General features: G+C 30.7%; 4 protein-coding genes and 1 long non-coding RNA gene across 12 annotated transcripts; 2 read left to right on the top strand and 3 right to left on the bottom strand.

Moving 5' to 3' along the window:
* Positions 1 to 282: 282 nt before the first annotated feature.
* LOC118442946 (vacuolar protein sorting-associated protein 35-like) lies at positions 283 to 4,731 on the bottom strand. 3 transcript variants are annotated; one of them, XM_035869216.2, is made up of 12 exons: positions 4,394 to 4,731; positions 3,595 to 3,814; positions 3,370 to 3,493; positions 3,095 to 3,290; positions 2,815 to 3,009; positions 2,658 to 2,741; positions 2,338 to 2,574; positions 1,967 to 2,115; positions 1,388 to 1,874; positions 907 to 1,326; positions 689 to 832; positions 283 to 615 (listed from the first exon to the last, which is right to left on the bottom strand). In XM_035869216.2, the coding sequence occupies exons 1-12, from the start codon at positions 4,394 to 4,396 to the stop codon at positions 436 to 438; spliced, it is 2,439 nt and encodes an 812-aa protein (XP_035725109.1). In that variant the 5' UTR covers positions 4,397 to 4,731; the 3' UTR covers positions 283 to 435. The 3 variants fall into 3 exon arrangements, with proteins under 3 accessions (XP_035725109.1, XP_035725111.1, XP_035725112.1); XM_035869218.2 differs by having other exon boundaries at positions 3,595 to 3,793; XM_035869219.2 differs by lacking the exon at positions 4,394 to 4,731 and adding an exon at positions 4,276 to 4,374.
* On the top strand, positions 3,800 to 14,522 carry LOC118442945 (ATP-binding cassette sub-family C member 10). 6 transcript variants are annotated; one of them, XM_085656330.1, is made up of 18 exons: positions 7,334 to 7,467; positions 7,933 to 8,096; positions 8,182 to 8,937; positions 9,015 to 9,272; positions 9,354 to 9,636; positions 9,701 to 9,924; positions 9,999 to 10,236; positions 10,307 to 10,575; positions 10,660 to 10,887; positions 10,944 to 11,155; positions 11,244 to 12,102; positions 12,182 to 12,408; positions 12,531 to 13,037; positions 13,107 to 13,298; positions 13,383 to 13,626; positions 13,715 to 13,854; positions 13,937 to 14,081; positions 14,204 to 14,522. In XM_085656330.1, exons 2-17 carry the CDS (start codon positions 7,953 to 7,955, stop codon positions 14,052 to 14,054), a joined length of 4,899 nt encoding a protein of 1,632 aa, XP_085512456.1. In that variant the 5' UTR covers positions 7,334 to 7,467; positions 7,933 to 7,952; the 3' UTR covers positions 14,055 to 14,081; positions 14,204 to 14,522. The 6 variants fall into 6 exon arrangements, with proteins under 6 accessions (XP_085512455.1, XP_035725108.1, XP_035725107.1 ...); XM_085656329.1 differs by lacking the exon at positions 7,334 to 7,467 and adding an exon at positions 3,800 to 3,845 and having other exon boundaries at positions 13,937 to 14,522; XM_035869215.2 differs by lacking the exon at positions 7,334 to 7,467 and adding an exon at positions 4,999 to 5,116 and having other exon boundaries at positions 13,937 to 14,522.
* Positions 5,516 to 7,106, bottom strand: LOC146873082 (coiled-coil domain-containing protein 97-like). Its single transcript, XM_085656331.1, has 3 exons — positions 6,127 to 7,106; positions 5,816 to 5,978; positions 5,516 to 5,744 (listed from the first exon to the last, which is right to left on the bottom strand). Exons 1-3 carry the CDS (start codon positions 7,014 to 7,016, stop codon positions 5,700 to 5,702), a joined length of 1,098 nt encoding a protein of 365 aa, XP_085512457.1. The 5' UTR covers positions 7,017 to 7,106; the 3' UTR covers positions 5,516 to 5,699.
* On the bottom strand, positions 14,349 to 15,100 carry LOC118443140 (EF-hand calcium-binding domain-containing protein 11). Its single transcript, XM_085656606.1, has 4 exons — positions 15,025 to 15,100; positions 14,820 to 14,915; positions 14,622 to 14,763; positions 14,349 to 14,536 (listed from the first exon to the last, which is right to left on the bottom strand). Exons 1-4 carry the CDS (start codon positions 15,055 to 15,057, stop codon positions 14,349 to 14,351), a joined length of 459 nt encoding a protein of 152 aa, XP_085512732.1. The 5' UTR covers positions 15,058 to 15,100.
* Positions 15,101 to 18,856: 3,756 nt separating this feature from the next.
* On the top strand, positions 18,857 to 23,883 carry LOC118443038 (uncharacterized). Its single transcript, XR_004838541.2, has 3 exons — positions 18,857 to 18,993; positions 19,079 to 23,403; positions 23,473 to 23,883. It is a non-coding gene; the product is annotated as an uncharacterized LOC118443038 (long non-coding RNA).
* Positions 23,884 to 26,759: the final 2,876 nt, after the last annotated feature.

The raw sequence follows: 26,759 nt of genomic DNA, 5'->3' as shown, positions 1-26,759 counted from the left end.
ACTCGATCCTTTTTTGGAAAAAAAATTCTCATTTGAGAAATTGATGCAAAATTATAAATATTCTATTACGATAATTTATTATTTTAACTTTGTTTATATAATGCATAATTTTAAATGCAAGATCATTTTCCATAAAATACATCTAATGTTAAAATTATATTAATCCAAATATTTTATTATGTTTATATATAAGAAATATTTGTTAAGGCATTTAGTAAATTTTTATTAAAATAATTGTACATAATTATAATTGAATAATATTTGACTAAATTATTATAACAGTTTATTTTATTTAAGTAGACTAATATAATCAAATTGTATTTCACAGATGTATCTTAAATAAACACGTACTTCTAAAATTTCAGATTATCGCATTTTAGGTAATTTTTTTTTAGAATTATATGTACAAAATTTTAATAAGGCTATTTTATATTATTACAAAACAAGACGTTGATAAGATAAACCCTCAGATTCCGGTGATTCCATTCTATTCCTTAAATGTTCCAATGTGTTTGCTAAATGTTTTTGAATTTGTTCTGTTTCTTCACTAACTTCCAAATTAGGAAGTTCCTCCCTAATTTTTGCAATCACTTGATTTAAAATTTGTATCGTAACCTGTAGCAAATAATCATATTATATTTCATATGTATTATTACATAATTGTTTTAATGATTAATTATCACCTTACCGCAGTATTTCCTTTTTCATAAAAATAGATATAATGATTCAACAATTCTACATATAATTGCACTTGTACAGAAGTATCCATACATTGACTTGCTATCCTTATTCCTTTTTTTAAACAATCCAAAACTTTATTTGCATCATGCATCTAAAATTATGTCAATTTTAGTTATATAGACATAAAATAATTATTTTAATATATTTTCAAACGTAAATATTTACTTCTTTTCCATCTGTAGCTAAAGATTTTCCAGACCAAAATATGTGTGAACATGTAGCAACACCTCTACATTGATCTGGTTTTCGTAATAATTTACTAGCATATAAAGCACATTGGTTTCTCACTGGTTCTGCATTTTCCTCACTAAAACAACTCATCTGTTCAAACGTAGCAATAATTAATGTGATAGCTGCAAGTTGGGCTTTTGAGTCACTAATTTCATCTTCATATATTGAAAATGCTTGACTCATAAATTCATAAGCAACCATTTCAAAGTTATTAAAACGAATTTCTCCTATAGCAATAGCTCCTTGAAGAAACAATCTTAGCGGTAACTCTGCTAATTCAGCTTTCATTAATGCAGTTATAGTTGTATGACAAAATTGAAAAATTTTTTGACACTTTTTTTGCCACATATCATCCTGAAAGATACAAGTTTAATTTATTTACATGATTTTTTTTATTTCAGAAAAATCTACACACCTGATCTTTTAATCCTTTATATGTAAAAGCTAATTGATATGCCTGAAAAATAATGGGTGGAAGTGTATACTTTATTCTTCGATTGCCACCAGCACTAAAGTGTTTTCTGGCAGCACTCAATATCATATATTGTTGATCGGCAGTATCAGATTTAAAATGATGAATTAATCGACCAAGAAGTCCTTGTTCCTCTGCAAAATCTTCAGGATCTTCTTCTATACTAGGCTGATCAGATTGGTCTTGAACTAATGGTGATACCATTGACAAAATAGCATCCACTTGTTCTTGAGTTGGTATCAAAGTTTCATTTTCTAATATATTTGTTATTATATAAATAGCTAATAATTTTCTACCCTCATAATCAAAATATTCTAATAAAGGTGCATAATGTTCCAATTTTAGGACAGTCAAAATATTCTTGTAATTATCTACAGGAATTTTCATTAACCTAACTAATTCTCTTGATACAGCACTATTGTACTCCAACCTAAATAAAAATTAAGTTTTAGTGTATTTATTTTATCTGTAATTAATGAAAAAAAAAATAGTTATTATTGCTTATCTTATTATCATACATACTTATCTACATTTTGTTTTTGGAATATTTGTACAGTAGTTAATAAAACTTTATCAACATAATCTACCCTGTCTGGATAGCATTTATGTGCTAAATTAATGAGAGCTACTTGAAGAGAAACTATATCTTCAGCCGGCATATCTTGTCTAGTCTAAAAGCATAAAATATTATTTAAATTAATAAATATGGCAATAAACATTTTTAAATAATTTATTTTTTCAATCATTCTCAGACTTAAACTTAATGAGTAAGGAAGCTGTGTGAAATATACATAATCATGTAAATATCAATAGTTACATAAGAACAATCATCACTGAATAATTTTGTACTATAAAAACTACAAAGTTATTTTCTATCTATTAATTATTTGTACCTGTATAATAGTTGCTATTTGATCACTAAATACATCAAATAGTTTAACATCTTGTGGAATTCCTGGAACTTGATTAGGACTTCCTGGTCCTCCTACACCATCAGATCTCTGACTGAATGCTGCAAGTCTATCTATTAGAGAAATTATTATATTTTTCACATTTACTCCATTCTGTAATTCTGCACAAGATTTTAGGAATGCATTTAGTGTCTGTAGATGGAATTCTTCTGGAAATACCTATATATAATTTTAAACAATTTTATTATTTATATATTAAGGATATATTTAATTACTTTTTATTTAGAATTATTTAGTCATACCTGTATAATACACTCCATGAGATATTCTTGAGCAATTGCATCTCTACAACTTACCACTTGTTCTAAAATACCTGGTAATACTAACTGAAACAAATATTTAGTAAAAATAATATTTACAAAATATATTTAATGTGAGATTCAATTTTAAACAGTTTACCTTTTTATACTTATCTAATGTAACAGATTCTAATTGACTTAATCGTACAAGATTTGTTCCAACTAATATTCTTAATTCTTCTCTTTCTCTTTCTCGCCTCTCCCTATCTCTACTGTGACCTTGATGTTGCATGCGTACCCACAACTTATTCATTTCTGCAAAATTCATAAGAACAAAATCTATGCTATCACGGACCTGTAAATAAACATGAATAAATCTCTAAAAAAAAACACAATGTAAATCTCTAGACTAAACTGTTTTTTGAAATCTTTTTACATACAGTTCCATCTTCATCATCACTTTCTGCAACATCTGGTAATATATTACGTATACATTGCAATAAATAATTTCTCAAAAAAAGACCTCTTAAAGGATGTTGTACACCTCTACACATTTCTACTAAGTCTCGAAGAAGATTTCTTTTTAGGCCTGGAGTTGTTTTGATATATACTAATCCAACTGTGATAAGCAAATATCTATAATGTTAATAAAATAGTTATTAGTTTAATAATCTAATTTAAATAGAACGTAGTATAATAAAAAATATATACATACAATCTTGGTACGATATTACCAACATATTGCACTAACTCGTATAAATCTGTAACTTTCCTTCCTTTCTGAAATTCATCTAATAAATATAATTCTAAATGTCTTAATTCATCTGTAATTGCCATATCTAATTTTATATCATAGGAAAACTTTTTCCACATTATATTTTATATGTAACTTATGTTGCACATTATAACAAAAATAGATGATTTACAAAGTTAAGGATACAAAGTTCATAATAACTTTTTGGACTTAATAGGGAAGTCCTGAGTTCTCCTAACATTGTAGAAGCATGTTTTAATGCATCCATGAGTTTCATCTTATCCAAACAGTGCTTCATTTGAAAAGCTTGAACTTTGACCACGCCTATTGCATCTTCAAGGAGTTTTTCTTGTTCTTCCACTCCAGTCATGGCAGATGTCATTGGCTGCGAGAAAAATAAAGATACCTACCAGGAACACCAGGTAGTACCATGCCAGGTAAGCCATTCAAATTAAGCATGCACCATTTATTATGCTTAAGCATCTGAGAGGTCATTGAGATAATTGCATTTACTAAATAAGAACTATTTAACCTGATAAATAACATATTTGTTTACAATTTATTATTTCTTCACGACAATATTACTAATATTAAAAGATGAAGAATTAAATATGAAAAAATACTACATTGTAGAAATGAAACAAATGAATAAAATAACTAAAATAATATATATTTATATATAAAGAGTCTACTTTAATATTATTATTTTTAAAAAGTTATTATATACTACAATAGAAATATCAAATTTTAATAAAACCAACTGTATAATAAATTAATTAATTATTTAAAAAGAAATATATTTCTTTTTAAATGTGTAAAGATTTACTCGAAGGACATATATACTTAAACATTTTTACACAGATTAACCTTTTCATGCAATAAATTTGATGTTTAAGGAAAGTCACTTGTATCTTTACTTAGATGATAAGGTTAATAAAGCTTTCAAGCAAATATAAAATACATTATTTAGTGATACAGTATTTACCATTTTTTATGAAAAAATAATCACCACACTTCGAAAACACCCTCTCAATAAGGAATATATACTTGATTTCAGTATAGTTCTTTTGATAGAGCGTTGTCAAGCCGGTAGGTACATTGTACGACTGATACACTTATATGTATGTTTATCTGCAGCTATTAATTCTTCATGGTGTTTCTCTTTTCCATGTAACCAAATTTCTTTTTCCATCAGTTATGCTTACATTGAATGCTTGAGGATTCCTAAATTTACAACCAATTCGCTGATATCTTAATAAACGCTGAAAACGTAATAACTAATAACGACAATTTCTATCAAATATGCATTCAATGGCGACTTTGCTTAAAGACCAATAGGAAAGACATTAGCAGGATATTTTCGCAATAGTATCGTTAATTAGAAATCGTATTGAAGAACATATATATAATTTTTTAAGGATAACAAAAATAGACTTGCAATTGAGTAATATTGTTTCCTTCCAAAGTAATTTAATGCTAGACATAGTTTAAATAAATCTAAAACAATCGAAATAAATAATTATTTAATTGAATAAGTTTAAACATTTTTAATGTTCACTGTTTGGTATATTTCCGTAAACTGTTGTCACTTGTTAAAGTCATACAAACAACTCATTTTGTTATTGTTTATATCATCGGCGAGCAATAATAATTCGAGTTTGAAATTCGCATTTAAATAAATTTTACATCAAAATTATTTTTATTTAAGGTACGTTAATAAATACGAAATGTTGAATTACTTTATATTTTATATGTAATAAATAAAAATATTGTTTATTCAACATAATTAAATCAAATCTCGTTACCACATTACCTTGTATTAATATTTTTAATATTATCAAATTATCTTTGATTGTATTTATAATTTGTAATGTATTTTCAAAAGATACAAATTGTTAAAATAATTCATAATAAATCAAAATTAATTATGGTATAATAATAATGAAATAATATTAAAATTTAGATGTTTAATATTAATAATATCAATTAAAATATATAAATGTATTCTCCTTTCTATCTACTTAAATATTTGATTGCACATATCATTTATTAATTAATTTTTAATGTAAAATATAGAAAAATCAATGGATTAAATGAAATTAAATATGTTATATTGAATATATTATTAGACATATAAAATAAAAAGTTTGCATACATTTTCATATGTATATAAAAACAATAATCAGAAATATAAAAACAATATCAGAAATGATCAAAAACACTTGGTAATCTTTTAAAAGTCTTTGTTTTTATATTTACAATATTTGTCCTAAGATACTATATCTATAAATTCATGTCTCATTGTCCACACTATATGTGTTTGTAGAAGTCTGTTCCTATTGAATAAATAACTCTTCTGTAAGTCAGAACTTTTGGAATGAACTGATTGAAAGAAATATTAATTAACCTTCAACGATCGCATGTAAGCATCCAATTCATCTTCAGATTCACTCTGAACTATGCCATTTTCTGGAATAATAGTTTCAGGAGATTCTGAATCAAAATATTTTTCTTCTTCATCTTGAGTTCGCAAATCTACATTATCATATGCTTCATTATTATCGACCATGCTAAAACAAAATATTAAATAAATACATACAAAATTATTGTTTATCTTAAATAAAATCTCACGTTAGCAATATTAATAATTTTATGTAATAAATATATATATATATATATATATATATATATATAAAACAATACTTATTTTTTTAATACCTATAATCAAAATCAGGATCTTTCCCTTCTAAAAAGTTTTGATACATATGTGTTACAAATTCCTCTTTAAGTATCTCTTTTTCTTTGGTTGAGATTTTTTGTATATATTTATGTATATGTTTTGTTTTGTTTTCATCTTCTTTATTAACTTGAACATCAGATAATTCACCCCAAGATTTATTTTGTTCCGCTTTCAAATTTGAAAGTTTCAAGGAACAATTTTCATTTGTATCATCATCGTCATCATCATCATTATCATCAGAATCATCAGAATCATTCTCTTCTAGAACATTATCTTCTTCTTCTTTTTGTAATTTTTCACGTTCTTTAGCCCAATCTCTTTCAATACTTTCCATGAGGAGATGAACGAAGGTAATACTTTTCATATCTATATTATCACGAGTTTCTTTTTGCTTTTTTGTTAAATATTGTCCAACAAGTTGTTCATATAATAATGGGTTCCGTTTCATCATTTCACATTCACTAAAATATTCTCCTTCCTCTATCAATTTTTTAAGTGCCTCATATCGCCTATTTTTTATATCTCTTTGTCTTATAGAATTATTAAAATGTCTGTGTAATCTGTTTATATGATAGGATATTTCATAATTTTCATCCTTAGCGCTGTCAAAATATTTTAAATGTTCTTCACGTAAATAATGTCCAAATTTTGCAAGAAATAAACAATGACTTTTTTGAAGTAAATTACTTGCAATTGTTCGCTTTTCTTCAAATGTTAATTCAGGATCATCTTTTTGTTGACTTTTAAAATTTGCATCACTTTCAGCCAAATAATTCAACAATTCATTTTCCAAGTTATTTCTAACCTCTGTCATTGCTTTGATAGAATTCTGTTCCACGTTTGAAACTTGTCTTTCCATAAGCATCATTAAATGTTTTGATAATTGCTGCTTTTATTTATTTATATAGAAAATCGTATTCATATAATTCATTACGTAAATATCACACATTATTATGATAAGATAAAAAAAAATAGAAAAAGATGGTTCTCCTTTTCTGGTTATATAAACGATACAATCATAAACATGTACTCTAACTCGTTTTCCTTGGCATATTATTTACTTAATTTTTTATTTATTGTTTATAACAGATAAAGTTATGTTTCACGATTATTCAAAATCGATAATAAACTAATTTTACGTCACTAGTATCTATAGGGATCGTATTCGAAGTGTAAGTAACAGTTAGGAATTCTCAGTATTAATCACAGTTTAATCTTGAGTTAACCGCGTCAACTTCGCATGTATTAAAAGCAATGTCAAAGTAATATAGTGCATATATAATGAAAAATAAAAATCATTGAAAGTGAAATATAAAAAAGTAATACATATTTTTTTAATTGTGCAAATATTATATATAAAATATATCATGATTTGTTTTATAATTGTTATATTGTGTTTCATTGTATTTCCGAAGTGATAATTTCATTGTTTTGTGTTATGTATTATGTATTTGAGAGAGAGAGAGTAAAGTTGTTCTTGAGATTTATTCTTTATAGTTTTAAATTATTTTAATTAAAATTTCAGTAGGTATACATGTATGTTTTTAATGCATATTCTTAATATAAACCTTTCTCTAAGAGATGAGTGTATGTGTGTATTCAAACAATAAAGGAATACTTAGTGTTATTAATAGTGTTGTGATGAAATTTTAAATGATTCCATCTTTTTTTTCTGAAAGCAAATATTCTCTGTTAATATGTTGAAATATATCTTAGTTTTCATATTTTTTTTTATTTATATTAAAATTATATAATTTTATAACAAAATTTGTTTTATCTTCAAGGTAATTGATAATATAAAGGTATGGAGAATGCTTGGCTAAGAGATACAGGTGGAGGGACATGGATTTGGAATTGGACGGAATTGTGTGGACGTTCTGGTGGCATTAAACCATTAAATCCTGAAACACATGATCTTGGAATTTGTTTTCAACAACTTTGCCTTCAAGTATTATAATAAAATTCATATAAGTAATTAGAGTACTTTTTTATTTATCTAATTATTTGATTTAAATGTATTTGATTATTTACAGGTACCAGTTTTAATTTTAATAGCCATTATTTCTGCATATCATTGCGGAAAGCAAAATGTATCTCTACTTCGTGGAAGTCACTGTCTCTATGTAATATCTATTAGAATTTTAATTACACTGTGTCTTATATTGCTTCCTATAATAAGAGCTTATATCATTTTAACTAATACTACTATTTCTTCGATGAATGAGGAATTGAAGAGCAATATATCATCTATAACTAATAGACTCGATACGTTATCACATAACGAAGACTTCAATTTTAATCCTGTCAATATAATAAATACAATCCGTAATGGAATAAATGACACAGCAAATTTTGCTAAATTGATCTTTTCATCTAAAAGTAGTATAAAGGCTACAGATTCTCCAATATTATTATCATATTCGCAAGAGTATAAGCCAGAACTTACTGCATTTAAAAATAAAGCAACTGCTGTTAAACCAATTGATTATCTTGTAGCAGGAACTGAAGGATTAGCATGGGTTGTTCATCTCTGTTTTATTCTAAGCTTAAAAAGAAGAAATAATGATAATGTGCGTGGTCCATTATTGATTCGAGCATTGATATTTTTATTGACTGTCATTTCTATATTATTATTGCGAAGTCATATCAATAACAAATCCATGGATGATGTCTTACCTAATTTGTCATTGGGATTCAGTATCAGTACAGTAACACTTTTGATACTTTATGCATTAACACTGGTACCTATCAATAATAGATCAGAATCTGCAAGATCTCTGCATTATGAAGTAAGTTATTACACATTGTTTACCTTTTCAACCAGAATTCATCTCATATATTCTTTATTTATATTATATTTTTATAGGTAGGGGAACATACTGCATTATTGAATACACCCACTTCATCTTATGTACACTTTCCTGGAGAGCAAGACCCAAGTTATCTCGGGACTGCAATGGAGGATGCTACTCTTGGTTCAAAATTGCTATTCCATTGGGTGACACCATTGATGGAAAAAGGTGTACAAGGATTATTAAATCACACAGATGATTTATTTGATTTACCAGAAAGTATTAGCACAAATGCTATTAATCAAGAAATAGATAAACATTCTAAAGTTCCTGTAAATACCAAAATACTTTTTTATAATGTTATTGTTGTTTATTTTTGTTATACTTCGTGAAATCATTGTAATATGCTTTAGATTCAAGCTTCAATCAGTGGTACAGAGGAAATAATTGCTAATGAAAGAATATTGCAACAAGATACAAACGTTATTAAGAATAAATTGACATTACTTAGTCTTTTGCATAGATGTTTTGGATGGCAGTTTTATGCAGTTGGAATATTAAAATTTATTGCAGATTGTTCTTCATTTATGGGACCTATATTACTAAACAGATTAATAAGTTTCATTGAAGACAAAAATGAATCTATTTCATACGGATATTTATATGCATCTTTAATAATTATTAGTGCTTTAGTAGGTAAGAATTGTTATTTTTATTATAACATTTATAAATAATTAACCCATGATGTGTTATTTTATAGGTGCTTTTTGTAATGCGCATTTTACATTTTGGATGTCCGTTGTTGGTTTGAAAATACGATCAACAATTGTTACATTAATTTATAGAAAAACTTTACACTCTTCAAATGTCCACTTACATCAGCAATTTAATTTTGGTGAAATTGTTAATTTTGTGACTACAGATAATGACAGGCTTGTTAACAGTTGTCCAAGTTTTCACACATTTTGGAGTATACCAATGCAGGTAAATTTCTAGTATAGCTGCGGATTTAAATTTAAATTATATTAGTATAAAAAATATATATATCCTGTTTTTAGCTGATTGTGACACTATATCTTCTCTATCAACAAATAGGAATTTCATTCCTAGCTGGAGTTTCTTTCGCTGCTGTACTTATACCAATAAATAAAATAATTGCAAATAAAATTGGGGTTCTTAGTACAAAATTGATGGAATATAAAGATAAAAGAGTTAGAATTATGGGTGAAACACTACGTGGTATAACTACGATAAAGTTAAATGTATGGGAAGAATACTTTTCAAGGAACATTTTAAGTTAGTATACTTGTATCAATTTATATGCTAAATTAATTCTTAATTATACTTACTTTTGATTTTTTTATAGAATTACGAGAGAGGGAAATAAAATATTTAAGTGGAAGAAAATATTTAGATGCTTTATGTGTATACTTTTGGGCAACAACACCTGTTTTGATATCAATTTTGACTTTTTCAACATACGTACTACTTGGCAATAAACTTAATGCTAAAACAGTCTTTACTAGCATGGCATTATTAAATATGCTAATTGGTCCACTAAATGCATTTCCATGGGTATTGAATGGTCTTACAGAAGCATGGGTTTCGGTCAAGAGAGTTCAAAGGATGCTAGACGTGTGTATATTTTCAAGTAAATTTTAAATATCTTATTTATATATTAAATTGTATATATTATGACATTTATTTCATGTTAAATAGTTACCAGATATGAATATATTTTCATATTATATGGAAAGTCCACCAGGAATTGATATTATGTTTAAAAATGTGACAACTGTGACAGGACATCATAGTGATAGTGTTGAACTTCCAAATTTCAAAGATTTAACGAAACCTTCTTGTTCTAATTTAGAGGCTAAGAAGAATGTTACTTTTGAAGACAATGATACCTTCAATTTATGCGATATTAATATTACAGTACAAAAGGTAATTAAAGTTTATACGTGGATTTTATTTCAACAAATCATAATTGATTGATACAGGGACAGTTGATTGGAATTATGGGTGAAGTAGGCAGTGGAAAATCACTATTGCTTAATGCTATTTTAGCAGAAGTAACAAAAGTTCATGGTACTGTTGCATTAAACGATATAAACAAAGGCTTTGGATATGTGAAGCAGAATCCTTGGTTGCAATGTGGCACTATTCGAGAGAATATACTTTTTGGAAAAACTTATGATCATAATAAATACAAGTAAATATTCTTTTAAACAATTTTGCTCGAATATTATTATAAATATAATAAATTATAATGTACATTAATATATTTTTATATTATGTAGGAGTGTTCTGGAAGCATGTGCTCTTTTTGATGATATAAATTCATTACCAAAAAGAGATTTAACTGCCATAGGCGAGGCTGGAAATACATTGAGCGGAGGCCAGAAAACTAGAATTTCTTTGGCTCGAGCTATATATGCAGATAAAGATATATATTTATTGGATGATGTTTTAGCAACATTAGATACGAATGTAGCTGCTCATGTTTTTCAGCATGTTATCTTAGGCTTATTAAAAAATAAAACAAGGGTACTATGCACACATCAAACTCAATATTTGATACATGCAGATGTAGTTATAGAAATGTTAAATGGAAAGATTATCAAAAAGGGGAAACCATGTGATGTTATACCTGATGTAGAAGATTATTTGTTATCTTCTGAATCATTTGGAACTGGTTTGAATCATAAATCTAGAAAAATGATATCAAATGAATTAAATCAACCTTTAAACTTGGAAGAAAATGCTGTATTTAATGAAGAATATATAGAGAAAGGAAATTTAAAATTTAGAGTGTATACATCTTATATTACAGCTGTTGGACGTTATTTAGCGATATCTATATTGATTTCTATGCTATTAATGCAAAGTTCCAAAAATATAACAGATTTATGGTTATCTTATTGGGTTACACATACTAATATATCGTCGCTCAATTCAACTATTAAGCCATTATCAGAAAAATTAGAATATTATTTCAATAACTACACTGTACAAAATGATAACTATTACTTGACTGTATATGGCCTCTTAGCTTTAATTAATTCAATTTTTACATTAATAAGAGCATTTATATTTGCGTATGGTGGAATTCAAGCAGCTACTTTTATTCATAAACAGCTGTTAAAAACAGCAATAAAGGTAATGACAAGCTATTCTAAATATCATATATATATATATATGATTATTATTTGATAATTATATTATTATGTAATTTTAGGCCAGAAATATATTTTTTGACATTCAACCATTGGGAAGAATTATAAACAGATTTTCATCAGACACATATACAATTGACGATACTCTACCATTTATTACAAATATTTTATTTGCTCAGTTATTTGGTTTAGTTGCAACAATCATTGTAACAGCCTATGGATTACCATGGATATTTTTGATTTTGGCTCCACTTATCCCAGTTTATCATTGGATACAAAATCATTATAGGTATCATTCTTGAAACTTTATATCCAAATTTTATTACCAGAAATATTTTTTAATCAGTAAGTTAAGAGTAATTATTTTTAGTGTTGTGATTTATCTATATTATAAATTTTATCTCAATTTAGGTTAACATCTAGAGAATTAAAACGTCTATCCAGTACAGCTCTATCACCTCTTTATGCTCATTTCAATGAAACATTGTATGGACTTACCAGTATTAGAGCTTTTCGAGCTGTATCCCGTTTTAAACAAGAAAATGAACTTTTATTGGAAGCTAGTCAAAAAACACAATTTGCTTCAATTTCGGCTAGTCAATGGCTTTCTCTTAGATTACAATTTATAGGAGTTTCACTTTTAGCAGGTGTCAGCATTATAGCTGTTTTACAGCATCAGTATGATATAGCAGATCCAGGTTTAATAGGTCTAGCAATTACATACGCTTTATCTGTAACAAGTTTATTATCTGGTGTAGTAAATGCATTTACTGAAACAGAAAGAGAAATGATCGCAATCGAGCGAGTAAAACAATATTTAGATGATATTCCAGTAGAAACTATAGGTGGAGAGAATCCACCATATGCTTGGCCAAGTCAAGGTGTTGTAGAGTTCAAAAATGTTGTTTTAAAATATAGGTAAGTATTTAAAATGTAATTATTATAATATAATTTCATTATAATTCTAACTAAAGGTTTTTCTTGTAGAGAGCATTTAATACCATCATTAAAAGAAATATCATTTATCACTCGGCCAGCTGAGAAAATTGGTATCGTAGGACGTACTGGTGCTGGAAAAACTTCTATTCTTACGTCCTTATTTAGATTGGTAGAGATAAACTTAGGAAGCATATTAATAGATAATGTTAACATTCAAACTTTACAATTGAGTGCACTAAGGTAATATTAAGTTTTTTAAAATGTAATAATATATAATAATTATTTATATAAGTATATTATAAGAAACTATAAACATGATTTTAGGTCTCGATTATCTATAATACCTCAGCGTCCATTCCTTTTCTCAGGAACTATTCGAGAAAATGTTGATCCATTAAATCAATATTCAGATTTACATATATATAAAGCCTTAGAGAAATGTAAGGTTCATTCATTAATTTATCGTTTAGGAGGTTTAGGGGCTCAATTAGATGAAGGTGGTAATAATTTGAGTGCGGGTCAGAGACAATTGTTATGTCTAGTTAGAGCTATTCTGCATAATGCTAAGGTATATTTGTATTTATATTAATATATCAGAAAGTGTACGAAATTATTTTTAATGATATCAATGTTTAAATAAAATTATATTTTTACAGATAGTTTGTATAGACGAGGCGACTGCCAATGTTGATCAAGAAACGGATAAATTTATTCAATCAACAATAAAGTCTTCTTTTCGAAGTGCCACTGTTATTACTATAGCTCATAGAATAAGAACAATTATGCATTGTGATAGGTATAATAATTTTTGTATTTAAATATTTATCATGTATGTGAGAATATTTAAATTTGTATTCAACTGTTGGTTTTTATTTTAGGGTATTAGTGATGGGTGATGGAGAAATATTAGAATTTGATGAACCAAATTTATTGATACAAAATACTGATTCGTATTTCTACAGTTTAGCTAATCAAGAGTTTTCAGACAAAGAATAAATTTCGTGCGATATAGTATCTGTAAATGTAAATACTTTTTCAGTATCTACATCATAATCATACTTGTGTATATGATTATTTTGGTAGTATTAAATAACGATCGCACGTGAAGAAATAATTTATAAAGTATAATGTTATTGTTAATATAGGATTATATTTTCGTATATAAGTCTGAGAAAGAGAAGGTAAGAATAATACAGTGAGAAAAGGCATTTTTCTAATGAATAAAAATGTGCATAAATAATTTATAATTATTAGAATCATCTGATATTGTTGAGTGCATTAAATCATTTATTATGTATAACTAAGATTAATATTATTTTTGATATTAGTGAAAATGTATATAAACTCAGCCAGATCAATATATCCCTTTTGGTACTGATCTAATTCTTTAAATGTTTTATACCATATCGATGGTGATATTCTCATGTTAATAACTTCACTAGCTTTCCATAAATCTGTCATTGTCAAATATCCTTTATCTATAAATACATAGATATCCTTTTTTATTTTTTTAAATTACGAATTATAAAATAATCTTTACAATTTTCTATTGTATCTACTTACTATTATTATCTATTAAACCAAATATAGTTTCTAAACTAATCATCGACTGACCTATAGGACATTTTTTAAATACCCAATACTCGAATTCCTTGAGCGAAATCCTTTTATTTGAAGAAGAGCGGAAAACATAATTTATCTCGGGCTGTAATAAAAATGTAGATTTTTTAACAGAAACAAATAATGACCTACTTATCGAACTTTATTAGGGGAGTAACCAAACAATGCTGTCATTGCTATTTTGTATTGATGTTTTGTTAAAGATCCTTCATTAGATGCATCAGCATGATTGAATGCCTACAATATATATATATATGTATATATATATATATATATATATATATATATATATATATATGAATTGTTAAAAATTATTATAAAAACAACGTATACATTTATTTTTTACCGCTTTTATATATCGACGAATATTAAAATTCATTAGATTCTTCAAATAAAAAAGAAATCGTAGATATTTAAATATTGATAAGATTGCAATTGAAGTTAGTTTAATAAATATATCGTTTAGATCGATTTATATGGACAATTGATAAAAATCGATAAATTATTTCTTTTTCTTCAGAATTAAAAATTATAAAATTTATTTTTTATACGTTTATCTGTAAAAATATGTTTATACTTTATAAAACACATTGATATTAATTTCATTGTAGCGATTTATTTTATTGAAATATTTTGCATTCTACGATATGAATCATTTTCGCAGCCAATTAGCGCACTGTCGTCAACACAGGTACTCACTTGCTTCTCAGCTTCATCTGGACTGACATAACGTCTATGGATAACTGCATTCAGGCATTCACGCGTATTCAGTTTATGTGTATATATATATGCATATATATATGTCCTCGCCCTTCTCTGTCATCCATTACAAGGTGGATGAAAACTAATGAGCTGTAATCTCGACTAATTTGCACTTTAACTTTTTAATTGCCCGTCTTTTAGACAAAACGTTTGGTACTTTCTATCTTGCATCATAAGAAGAAAATGCATATTACATAAATGAAAAAATAATTGAAAAGAAAGAAACCCCCTGGTAGATTTTAGATACGAATGTATACTTTTGATGTGTTTTCAAGTTTAAAAAGTTCCATTATTGAGCGTTACTTTCAACAACTCGTGAAATTTTCAACAAGGAAGCCTGTTATATTTTAATTATAAAGCATAAGATTTTTATGAAGAATATGTACTTATGACAGGAGCAGAACATAAAATGAAATAAAATTAGCTCTGTCGGATTTTCACGGTCAAGAGTTAGATTGACATTGAATAAATACAATCTTTGAATTTTCTCTTTGAACTTAGTAGAGCGTAAAATCGAATGAGTACCTTTTAAACAAGTTTGTTTCATTCTAACAATCAAAACACTTTTGGTGACACTTTGTCATTTATTGGAAGATCCTTAGATTTTCTTATTCTTGAAAATGTTATTTTTAAAATCCTGAAAATGTTAAAAAATATATATATAAATAAAAAGATCTATCTATCTATCCGTTAGAAAAAAGTTTTCATGTTTTATTTACACGAATTTTGATACAAAGTTTCTCTAAAGATGATTTCGTTGTTAAGGTATTAAATGGATCTTGTAGGAATATTTGAAATTCCATCTTATACATAGATTTTCGTGACACGGTAGGTATGTCTCCTTTCACCCCTGCCCGTCTCGGCGAGTACTCGAGGCTTGAAGCATGGTCGCTGCCGTAGGGGTTGCCTGCTACCCCAAAAGTGCACCTACCAAGGGTCTGTTCAACGAGTACGCAGAGGCCCTAGAGGCCCTTGCCGTCACAGAGACCGCGCTTCGTTCTTTGTAAACTAGTTTGCGCCATGTTGGAACACACTTGGCTCACTTGGAACTCTGAAAAAGCTGTGGTTAAATTACGCAACGATAAATTTTTTTACAGCGGGTCAGTGTTACCCTTTATTCTAAATTCTAAATTCTAGAGAGTTTGCTCAACAGTTACGAATATAACACGAGCTGTACAATTTCGTTTAACCGGTGCTTTCGCGATAAAAAAAAAAAAAAGAAAAAAGAACGAAAGAAACATATTGTCAATGTCGTTGATATATAGAAAAATGATTCCCTTCAATCATTTTACTTTTCCACTCCGAATGCAATGCAGTTGTCCAGTGTTACGCCGATTGCTCGTTCCACTCGACCATATATTCGGATTAACTAGAAACGACTATAACTCATTACACTCACAATTCCCTTTCGTCAGGAGTACGCAACAACGCGTTGTTCACATAAATCACAATTTGCACTACTACTCGCAGGTGTACGCACCTTTAGCAATCTGCATCTTGAAAAGTGTGTAACAAGAGTTATGCATACAATATAAACGCGTACCCTTTTATTTTTTCCTATGAAATTATGTTTCTCTTGATTATTAAGATAAATAAAGAAAAATGCAGACGGACCTATTTCCACGATTCCTAAACTATTATATTATTATTATTATTCAGAATAATTCGGTGTACATATTCGTGTCATTTTGTTAACAGTAAATACAACACACTGTATATAAAATCCAAGAAACAACCTTGTATCTTTCCATATACCTATGTATCCTACATAGGTCGACGCAATGTTACCGCGGTTTTTCTATGAATTAAAAAGAAAAGAGAAACGAAGAAGGAGAAGAGAGTGGGGGAGATGATAAAAAAAAAAATAGATGTCACGAGACGAAAGTAACACCTCTCATATTTCCATTAACTAAGGCAAGATACGGATGGGCGCCGGTGGATTACGGCTTTTACCGTGATTAATGTGTGGAGGCGATGGAAAACATGGCGCGAAACTGTGCTGGAGAACGTGCATCTCCCGTATGTATATCGCAGGAAACGCATTCGTATCGTAACGCGACAGGATCGTATCCGACTCTACCATTTTCTATCGAGTTTTCCCCTCGGTAAACGCGCGTTATTCGCGTCTCTCCACTCAAATGAGTTCCCTTAACACTTTTCTTCTCCCATTCGTCAGCCAGTAGATATCGCATTGTAATCTAGACGATATATTAGTTTTACCGATGATTACGTCGGACAGAATAGCTGATGATTCAAGGACGTCTCGACATTTCATTCTTCTTGAAAATGGATTTCCGAGCGCGATCGTTTATGACCTATCTTTCTATCTGTCTCTCTTTCTATATATATGTACACACACACACACATATATATATTTCTCTTTCTCTCTCTTTCTTTTCCTTTCTTCTTATTTATGATGAATGTTTTTCATACCTTTCCTCGCACGCGTTGTTGATTTTTCTCATAATAATGATGAAGATATCTCTTCTTGCTTACGAAATTCGAGATAATTGATCTTCCGTTTTCTGATTTAAAAGTCATGAGCACTTAATAGTCAGAAACGGTGTATGATGATAATAAAAGATAAAAGGATAATGAATAATGAAGAGACGTATGAGGATTATTAAGATAACGAATCTATGTTCTAACGTATCATATTAATAGCGTTCTATTCTTTTTTATCTAATAATATGTAAACGAATCGATTTTTCGACAAATAAGATTCGGGCGTAGTTAGTAGTTTCTAGATTGATGATACAGCTGGCTTTTTGATTGTGCGTATTATTTCATGCTAGTATCGGTAATCGAGCTTTACTAAAGGAAGTTCGCTAGAAGAATAGTAGGGTGGGTAGAAAAAGTTAGCTCGTATGTCATCTATGAATCAACATACGGAGAACCCATCGATCGCTAGAACTATCAAGAGAAAAAAATGTCAAGTGGGTCACTGTCATCCTCCTATATCGTATATACACGCGTACACATTCACAATAAACCTTATTGTCTGTTACTTATATACGGTATATATGTATGTATGTATATACTTGTGGAAACGTTGTTTTTACGTAAAATCGAGCGTCATCGGGTGATTTCGGATAGAAAATGAAACCGTACGATTACGACAGAGAGGTAGAAAAAGAGAGGGAGAGAGAGAGAGAGAGAGAGAGAGAGAGAGAGAGAGAGAGAGAGAGAGAGAGAAAAGCAACATCTTCGTTGTAAGACTAAACAGATCTCTTGTACATATTTTCTACCTCCTTCTTCCAATTAATGTGACGCACTTTTAAAAAGTTATCTCGTAAATTTCTGTTGAGAATTCGTCGAGGGATAAGCGTGTGTTTCGACGCGACGCATTCTCTCTCTCTCTCTCTCTCTCCTTCTCTCTTGTACATATACACATTCAGTCGCGTTATACAGTCTGTCGCGACGAGAAATGGCGGAGACACGAGAGAAGGTGGCGGGTCTTTCTACATTTACTTCTGTCCTACGGAATCATTACTACGTCTCGAGTTAAGCGAAGCGAGAACGCCCGTTGACGGCAGCCGTTGATGCGTTAAAGGTACGAGAGGAGATGCGGCTCTCTCTCTCTCTCTTTCCTTTCTCTCTTTCTCTTTTTCTCTTTCTCACTCTCACTCTTTTTTTAGATCGTCAAGGCGGCCCATTCATAACTCGTGCATCGTAATTGACGAGCCATGTGAAAGGAGGATCGTCGACGAGCAAATCTTATCGCTTGGTATTATGAAAATTTTTGCGTTACGTCTAACGGTTATTCTGATATGAAGTCTTCTGGTATGAAGTATTCTGGAAACGAGTCTTGAACGAAGCTCGCGAAAGAAAAGACATCTTTTTTCTCTTTCTATTTTTTTTTTTATTTATTTATTATATAGACTTCCTTTCGTTAACGTTCGTAAGATGTTCATTGAATAATACTAGGTGATTATTATAATTTATTGTGAATACGGCCAACTCTTTTGATAGTATTATCAATGGAATCAGAAGTTAGATCGGTTCGAACCGGACAATTCTGTTCGAACAACATTATAATAATTTAGCAGCGAACCGTACCGAAGGCATACGATTGGCTGGTCGAACATGCATGATCGGTTCGTATTCGATGCGAAATTGATGCAATTCAGGATGGTAGATGCAAACTGAATGTGTAGACATAGAGCGAGATAGTTATTGAATTGTTCTGTTTTTTTCCTCTCTCTCTCTCTCTCTCTCTCTCTCTCTCTGTCGATAAAAATATAATTTTTGAATATAAACGAACAAATCTCTAGTCCATTCGTTTAGAAACTCTTGAAATTACAAAAACAAATACCTTTTTATCTCTTTTCTTTTAAACGAACTAATTTAAAGGCAAATAGTATTAATCGACATCAAAGGATCAACAGGGAAGAGAGTCTTTTTTTTTTTTCTTTTTTCCCCGATAAGAACCAATATCCGGCAATAAATGTATTTCGATTATCCTTTTAAAAGCTATTATAGGATCAGTGAAGAGTATTCGCTCGTGCATTAGCTCGTTTATACAATATTATATAATGTTCTATCGTACTGTTCTAATATAATAAAAAATTAATACTAACGAAATGATCGATCTTGCTCTCGAAGATATTCTGTTAATTGAGCCGGTAAGTTGGCATAAAGGAAAGAAAACGATATAGAAAGTAATCTTAACGGTGCAACTGTGCAAAGGTGAAGGGAAACGTTCTAGTTTTCAAGATGAAAATAGAATCCTGAAACGATCAAAGATTTCACGGGATAATAAATACGATTGTATCGATGGTACTCGAAAATGTAACGGTGATGTTGCCAATTAAGCGAAGACTAAACTCTACTTGATTTGCCTTTCGTTCTATATATATATATACGTATGTAGTATATAAGTAGTATATATCTATATGGTTTAATCTTGAACAGTCATATTGATTTATCAGATTCTCGGTAATCGTACTCTACGTTCAATGGACTTTGATATACTCCGATATGTTCTCTACAACAGGAAAAATTATATACATATATAAAATATATTACATATATGTATGTATATATACTGTGTATATATACATATATAGTATATATGTATATGTCTGGATACATGTATGTGTGTATGTATATATATGTGTATAGATACTGTATGCGGTGCTACTCAGTTACCGATCGTTCGCACCGTTTCACCTCTTCTCATCCTTTTCCCTCTGTTCCTCCTCCAGCTCGTTCCTTCCTGACAACGTGTATCCGGTTACACCCCTAAACCCTCGCAGCTTGGTGTTAAATGTGAGCTGACAGAAACACGTGTAACTTTCAATTGACTGAGCAGTCACTTGAAGATTTGCAACGGGGTTCCTTAATTGGGTTAAACGAATTTGGTCGGATCGTGTGCACTGTCCACGAGTATATATACACATACGCCCCCTAACGCGTTTTACCAAAGTAAGAGTTTAAGAGCCGAAGGACGGCTTCGTATTGTGTATTGGTGCGATAAGACGAGTGGGACGACGTTGGTTATTCTAAAGGGTTGTAACATTTTCGAAGGGTCGAAATTAAAGACAGGCACACGTAGGATAAACGAACCCCTCCAACGAAATCTATTTCGACGCTCCATTGGTGTACGATTGTAAAAATGAAAAAAAAAATGAAAGGGTTACGAGGATAAATGGGGTGTACGATCTGATTTACTCTGCTGAGAAAAGAAAAAACATAGAAGAAAAAAAAATACAATTCAAGGAATCTTTGTTATATTCGGGGTAACGAAGTATAATCGCCGAAAGAGATAGATTTTATTTTAATCAAAGACGTTCTACAGTCGATATTGCTATTTCGTAGGGAAAAGTGTTCAGACTGGAAGTTAAAGCATTTTCAATATCAACATCTCGTCGTAGTCGTGGTGTATCATCGAATTGAAAAAGAGGAAACGACGAGGTAGAGGGTTGGAGTGAGAGCGAATTCGAGACAAGCGACCGTCTGTCTATCTATCTGTCTGTCTGTCTGTATGTCTGTCTGTCTGTCTGGCTGGCTGGCTGGCTGGCTGGCTGGCTGGCTGGCTGGCTGCTTGGCTGGGCTGACTGACTGGCGGAGGAGGATTCGTTATGAGGCAAGGCTTCCCTTGCTTTAATGGAATAAAGCACCGGAAAAAAAGTACCGCCTTCCTCTCGCGGGATTCCGCTTGTAAACGATATTATTACGAGGTCGCGCTTAAATATCTCTGTGCCTTCATCATCCTGCCGAGGACTTTCTATTTAGTTTGATGGCGTAGAAAGGGGATGAAGTTTTCGCCCTCCCCGATACCGGCCACCTCTTTATAATCCATGCTTCATTCGGCATGTAATATCGTTGGATGCTTTTAGAAGGAATCTACATACATACATATATGCATATATACGTCCATACATATATACATATATATATATATATATATACATATATTTTAAATGAACAGATTCGAATGCTATTTACTAATAAAATCGTTATGAAATGAGAAAATACGTTCGTGGTTTCTCTTTTGTTTCTATTATTTATATTTTTTGAATCAACGAATTTATTATTTATAAATTGATTCTTGAAATCTATAGCAATATAAGAATAAGACAAAGAATGATTGAATCGATAAGAAAGAAAATGACAAATGTATAGAAGATTTATAAAAAGTGATATATAATCGTGCGAATAGAACAAAATGGGAAACGAATTGAAAAGAGATATGATTGATTACGAGAAATGTTTTAAAAATCATTATCGTCAAGATATATCATCTTTCGATGGTTCTATTATCTTTAATATGATTTGTTACACAAGTAATAACGAAAATGGTTTCATATCAAAATAAAGAATGAAATAATTCGAAGAACAACAGAACGAAATAATTCGAAGAACAAGAGAACGAAGAAAAAGAATACGTCGAAGTAACGAAGAAACTTTTCGAGCATCCTTCAAATTTTGATAGAAAAATTGTGTTTAATATCTGCGACATTATTATTGTCGATCGATTGAATTCTTTGATTTATACATCGAAGATTCTATAATTTAAGTGAAAAACAAGAAAGTCTATCGATAGAAAATAAATTGTCAATTCCCTTTAAATTTATTTTAATTAATTTTATGGATGACAGAAATGAGCGAAAATCGTTTGCAAATAAAATGTAATATTACACTTATTTCCAGACAGTTTTATCGTATGGGTAATGATTTTCAACCGCGACTCGTTTGTTATATACGTAATTATATTCTATAGGTTACGTTAATTAATAAACAGTAATGGCTGTGTAATAAAGGTTATGAAGCTGCCACGTCGATTTAATTGCAAGCACTATATGTTCTACCCGGCTCGAGGACATTTTTATACGTACTAACGCGTCGGAAGTACTTCGTTAGCTCGAGTATTAATCGAGACAGTCGTATGTTGCTAATATATACTTACTACAGGAGATTAGGATTAATGGAAAAGTAAATATTTTATAGCATTAGTTAATCGTATATGATTTAGTTAGTAAAAAAATCTCTGAACGATTTTGATCCAAGTTTTGAAATATTTGACTTTAAATTAATGTAACCAATATATTTACGAAAAGTACGAAGATTGACCCTTTGAATGTAAGCGAACAATCGGGGTGACTTCGATAAGATCCCTTTCGCTTTGCTCGTGCAAAACAGAATCGTAAAGTTCACTGGTTGTACGGCCTTGGAACGTCGTATAGTAAATTGATAGCGATAAGATCTGCTCGTCTCTTGGTTTATTTGGTCGTAGAGACACGACTCCGAGGGCTGTGGCTATGTACCGGCCAAATGGCAAGATTATTTTAAGGCGTATCTCGCTCTTATGCGATTTCACGAAGCACCGTCAACGAGAAGAACCTCGACGTCTGTGGTTTTCACTAAGACCCAGAGTAAGATTCACCATGAAGAAGAGAGTACTTTCGACGTAAGAAAAAGAACCGTGTCTGCTGATGGTTTCTTTGCGATATCTTTCCGGGTAAATATTAGGCGGATACGTGCACTGGAGGCAGCTCCAATGTTTTCACTTAATATCTTCTGAATGTAGAGCCAACTCGCAACCAGTATTCAAGGAAAAGCCATTGCGAGAGCCATTTTCCGTGAACAGTGAGAGATGTCGCCTTTGAGATAGACCACAGACCTCTGCGAATAAACGAACCATACTTGTCTAGGGGGTTTAAGGAAGTTGCTACTCAGTCAGTTTCTTAACTCTTAACAGGGCAGCGGACCGTCCTTGGAACATTTTGTACGTTTCGTTATAATCTATTAGAATTGGATTTTAACTTTGAACTTACTATCGAACTCAATACAGATCCAATGAGATCTTTTAAAATACTTTTTTGCATAAGAAAATCGAGAGATAAGGTGTCGGGTAGTAACGCGAAAACTTCTCTTATCATTATCGAACTTGGTTTAAGAAATCTTGTTAAGAAGATCTTTCCAAGGATTTAATTCGATACAGTAGTTGATAGTCTTCGAAACTATTTATTTTTAATCGTCTTCTCGACAATAATTATTTATATGTATTTTACTGATGTAAAAAACAATTTTATTGTAATAAAAATAATGTTAAAAGTATTTTCCTTAAATAAAAACAATTTCGTTTGACATTCTTTGTAAGTTATCGACGAAGAATAAGAAACATGAAAGAACGATAAAGGACAGATCATTGGAATACTTGCTTTGGAAATATTAATGTAGAATGGAAGAAAATTCGTGGTACGATGAGGGTCTTTCTATCTCTCTCTCTCTCTCTCTCTTTTCCTTTTTCTCTCTGTGTAATTTCTGAATTCTCTTTCATGGTAAAGTTTTAAAATCACGAGTTGCTAGCTTCAAAGCAAACGGGGAGTAAGGTAGGGGTCAGGGGTAAAAGAGAGAGCCGATCGGCTATCCGATGAAGAGAGGAGAAGGTTGTAAGAACAAGGGGAGGAAGTCTGTTAATAGTTCGTTATTAAAATAAGAGAGGCAGACGAGTGGGGTACGAGGTTTGCAGTTGAAATAAAAAAATATCTACTACCGAGTTATTATTGAACGCCTTGCGATGCTTACGTAACCAGAATTTTTCTACGCTCGATAAACGATAAATTTGTGAGGTTGCTTATTTCTTTTTTTTTTTCTTTTTTTTTTCCTTTTTTCTTTTTATTCTTTTTAACGACAACGAAGAATCGCACAAAAAGTATTTCGATAATAGTCATTTGCCGTTCGAAGATAAATGGTATGGAGGTCCAATGGTAGATATCTGTGTGGAGAACGTTTTCTTTTTTAATCGCAATAAACGACGTGATAAAAGAGTCGATTTGAAAAGTCGCTTTCGTGATTATCGTTGTCACGGCGTGCGATCTTCGTTGGCTCATTGCCAAGAATCGCAGATGTATTCTGGAATCGCGAATAATCGTAGTAGCATCGAGTATTTGGCGAATACCGGTGGTACGAGTTAATTAACCGCCCATTCGTTTCTCTCTCTCTCTCTCTCTCTCTCTCTCTCTGTGTCTCTTTCTCTCTCTCTATCTATCTATCTTTAGCTTTCTCTCTCACTTTTTCTACCCTTTCTCCTTCTCTCTCCCCCCTTTCGAGGGGGCGCGAAAACTTTTGTTTCCAACTCCCTTCCTTCCCTTGTGACTTCTGTACGATTCATGTAACTGGCACGAGCTTAATTTGCGATGGTTAGCAAAAAATTACTCGAAAAACAAACCCAGCGTTATAAAAGAGGAACCACGAAAATTTGACCGCAGCTGGACGGTTATCTCCATTATCGTTTGTTTTTTCTTTTCTTTTTATTTTTTTATGTTTGCCATTTCGAAGAGAGTTAGAATTATCAAAATTGTCGTAGTCGTAATCAATTTGATATCTACTATATCGATATTAATTGGATATCATTCGCTTAAAAACAAATCTTCATTTTTTTCACTATCATTGAATAATATAAAAAAAAAAACAAAAAACAAAAAAAAACGAAGAAAAAGGAAAGAAAAAAGAAAAAAAAAAGGAACGATAAAATTATAGTAGAAATTATTACGAACAATTCTTTCTCGCTCTCTCTCTTTCTCTCTCTTTCTCTCTCTTTCTCTCTCTCTCTCTTTCTCTCTCTCTCTCTTTCTCGATAGATTTAAAGTAGATAACGGAGATAGAGTTAGGTCTATTCGCAATGGCCACGGATACTTCCTGAGTCTCCTAATTTATTATCCCAGCAAGACGATACTTAGAGGTACTTACATATCGTATGCACATGTCTACAGACGTACGCAGTATATACGCACATATAGACATACATAGACCACAAAGACACGTATCAATGGAAACTTTTACTTGCCGTAAAATTCGTAGTCTTTCTTCGTGCTAGTACTTGTTTTCTCTCCGTCTTGAGCTCGAGGAATACGAATCGTCGTCGTTCTTACACGGAGACAGCGGTAGATTATCGTCGACGGTGCAGCAATTCTCCTGGCATGACACGTTGCAATATTTCAACGCCGCCTTCACGATATTTTTTTCTTCTTTTCTTTTTTCTTTTTTTATTTCTTTCTTTTTTTTTTTTTTTTTTTTTTTATACTCGTGTGCGCGCGCACACACTCGCTCGTCGGCGCTCACACTTGGGTGTTGCATCGTGTGAGGAAAGAGAACAGAGGAAACGTCAAGGAATGACTTCGGTTGTAGGTACGCGCTAGTCACCTCAACTGAAGTGACTACGAACGTATCTCGATGATGCCGACCGCAAGAAAGATTCTTTCATCGTAAATAAAGGCTCGACTCTTTGTTCGTGAAAAGCTTTTCTACACTAACACGAATGAGAGATCATCTGTTCGTAGTCGTAGTCTCTTGGTGCTTTTTACTATTTAAAAAAAGAAAAACAAAAAAAAAGGAAAGAAAAAGGACAGAAGTTACGTTCGTAAAAAAAAACAATATTTTTGCTAAAAGAAAAAATTAAAAAAATAAAGAATAAAGAAAGAAAGAGAAAGAAAGAAAGAAGGAAAGAAAAAGAGAAAGAAAGGAAAACGAAGGTGTTTCTTAATTTACGATTTTCTCGTGTATATCATGTGCTCGTCACGATCTTCATGTCTCTAAATATGTACTATACGGAGACTGAAAGAGAGGGTTGAGTGATACGAAAAGAGACGAAAAAAAGTGAAAAGGAAGAAGGAAAGATTGAAAAGCCAGCGAAACGCTCTCGCGAGTCACTCGCTCATCGCACGATCTCGATTGCGCTAGCTCGCGAGGGGAAAGAAGTTTCTCTTTCAGTAGTGCTTACCAAAAAATGGCGACCCTTGGAAGGCCTTGAAAAGCCATCACCGCTGATAAATAAAACGTTAGCACTGCACCATCGCCGTCGACTGTTTGCTT

This window comes from Vespa mandarinia, chromosome 4 (assembly GCF_050613455.1).
Source record: "Vespa mandarinia isolate Hongniang chromosome 4, ASM5061345v1, whole genome shotgun sequence".
Lineage (NCBI taxonomy): Eukaryota > Metazoa > Arthropoda > Insecta > Hymenoptera > Vespidae > Vespa > Vespa mandarinia.
The sequence above is the reverse complement of the archived record's forward strand: the minus strand, read 5'-3'. Positions and strand labels throughout refer to the sequence as shown.

Coding starts and splice junctions, on each gene's coding strand:
- LOC118442946 (XM_035869216.2), bottom strand. Junction 3,010..3,094: donor GTGATGATGAAGATGGAACT/GTATGTAAAAAG, acceptor GTTTATTTACAG/GTCCGTGATAGCATAGATTT. Junction 616..688: donor ATGAAAAAGGAAATACTGCG/GTAAGGTGATAA, acceptor TATTTGCTACAG/GTTACGATACAAATTTTAAA.
- LOC146873082 (XM_085656331.1), bottom strand. CDS start 7,016: ATGATGCTTATGGAAAGACAAGTTTCAAACGTGGAACAGAATTCTATC. Junction 5,979..6,126: donor GATCCTGATTTTGATTATAG/GTATTAAAAAAA, acceptor ATTTTGTTTTAG/CATGGTCGATAATAATGAAG. Junction 5,745..5,815: donor CTTACATGCGATCGTTGAAG/GTTAATTAATAT, acceptor TTTATTCAATAG/GAACAGACTTCTACAAACAC.
- LOC118442945 (XM_085656329.1), top strand. CDS start 7,953: ATGGAGAATGCTTGGCTAAGAGATACAGGTGGAGGGACATGGATTTGG. Junction 9,637..9,700: donor AATTATTAGTGCTTTAGTAG/GTAAGAATTGTT, acceptor GTTATTTTATAG/GTGCTTTTTGTAATGCGCAT. Junction 11,156..11,243: donor TATGATCATAATAAATACAA/GTAAATATTCTT, acceptor TATATTATGTAG/GAGTGTTCTGGAAGCATGTG.
- LOC118443140 (XM_085656606.1), bottom strand. CDS start 15,057: ATGAATTTTAATATTCGTCGATATATAAAAGCG. Junction 14,916..15,024: donor TTCGTCGATATATAAAAGCG/GTAAAAAATAAA, acceptor TATATATTGTAG/GCATTCAATCATGCTGATGC. Junction 14,764..14,819: donor TTGGTTACTCCCCTAATAAA/GTTCGATAAGTA, acceptor TTTTTATTACAG/CCCGAGATAAATTATGTTTT.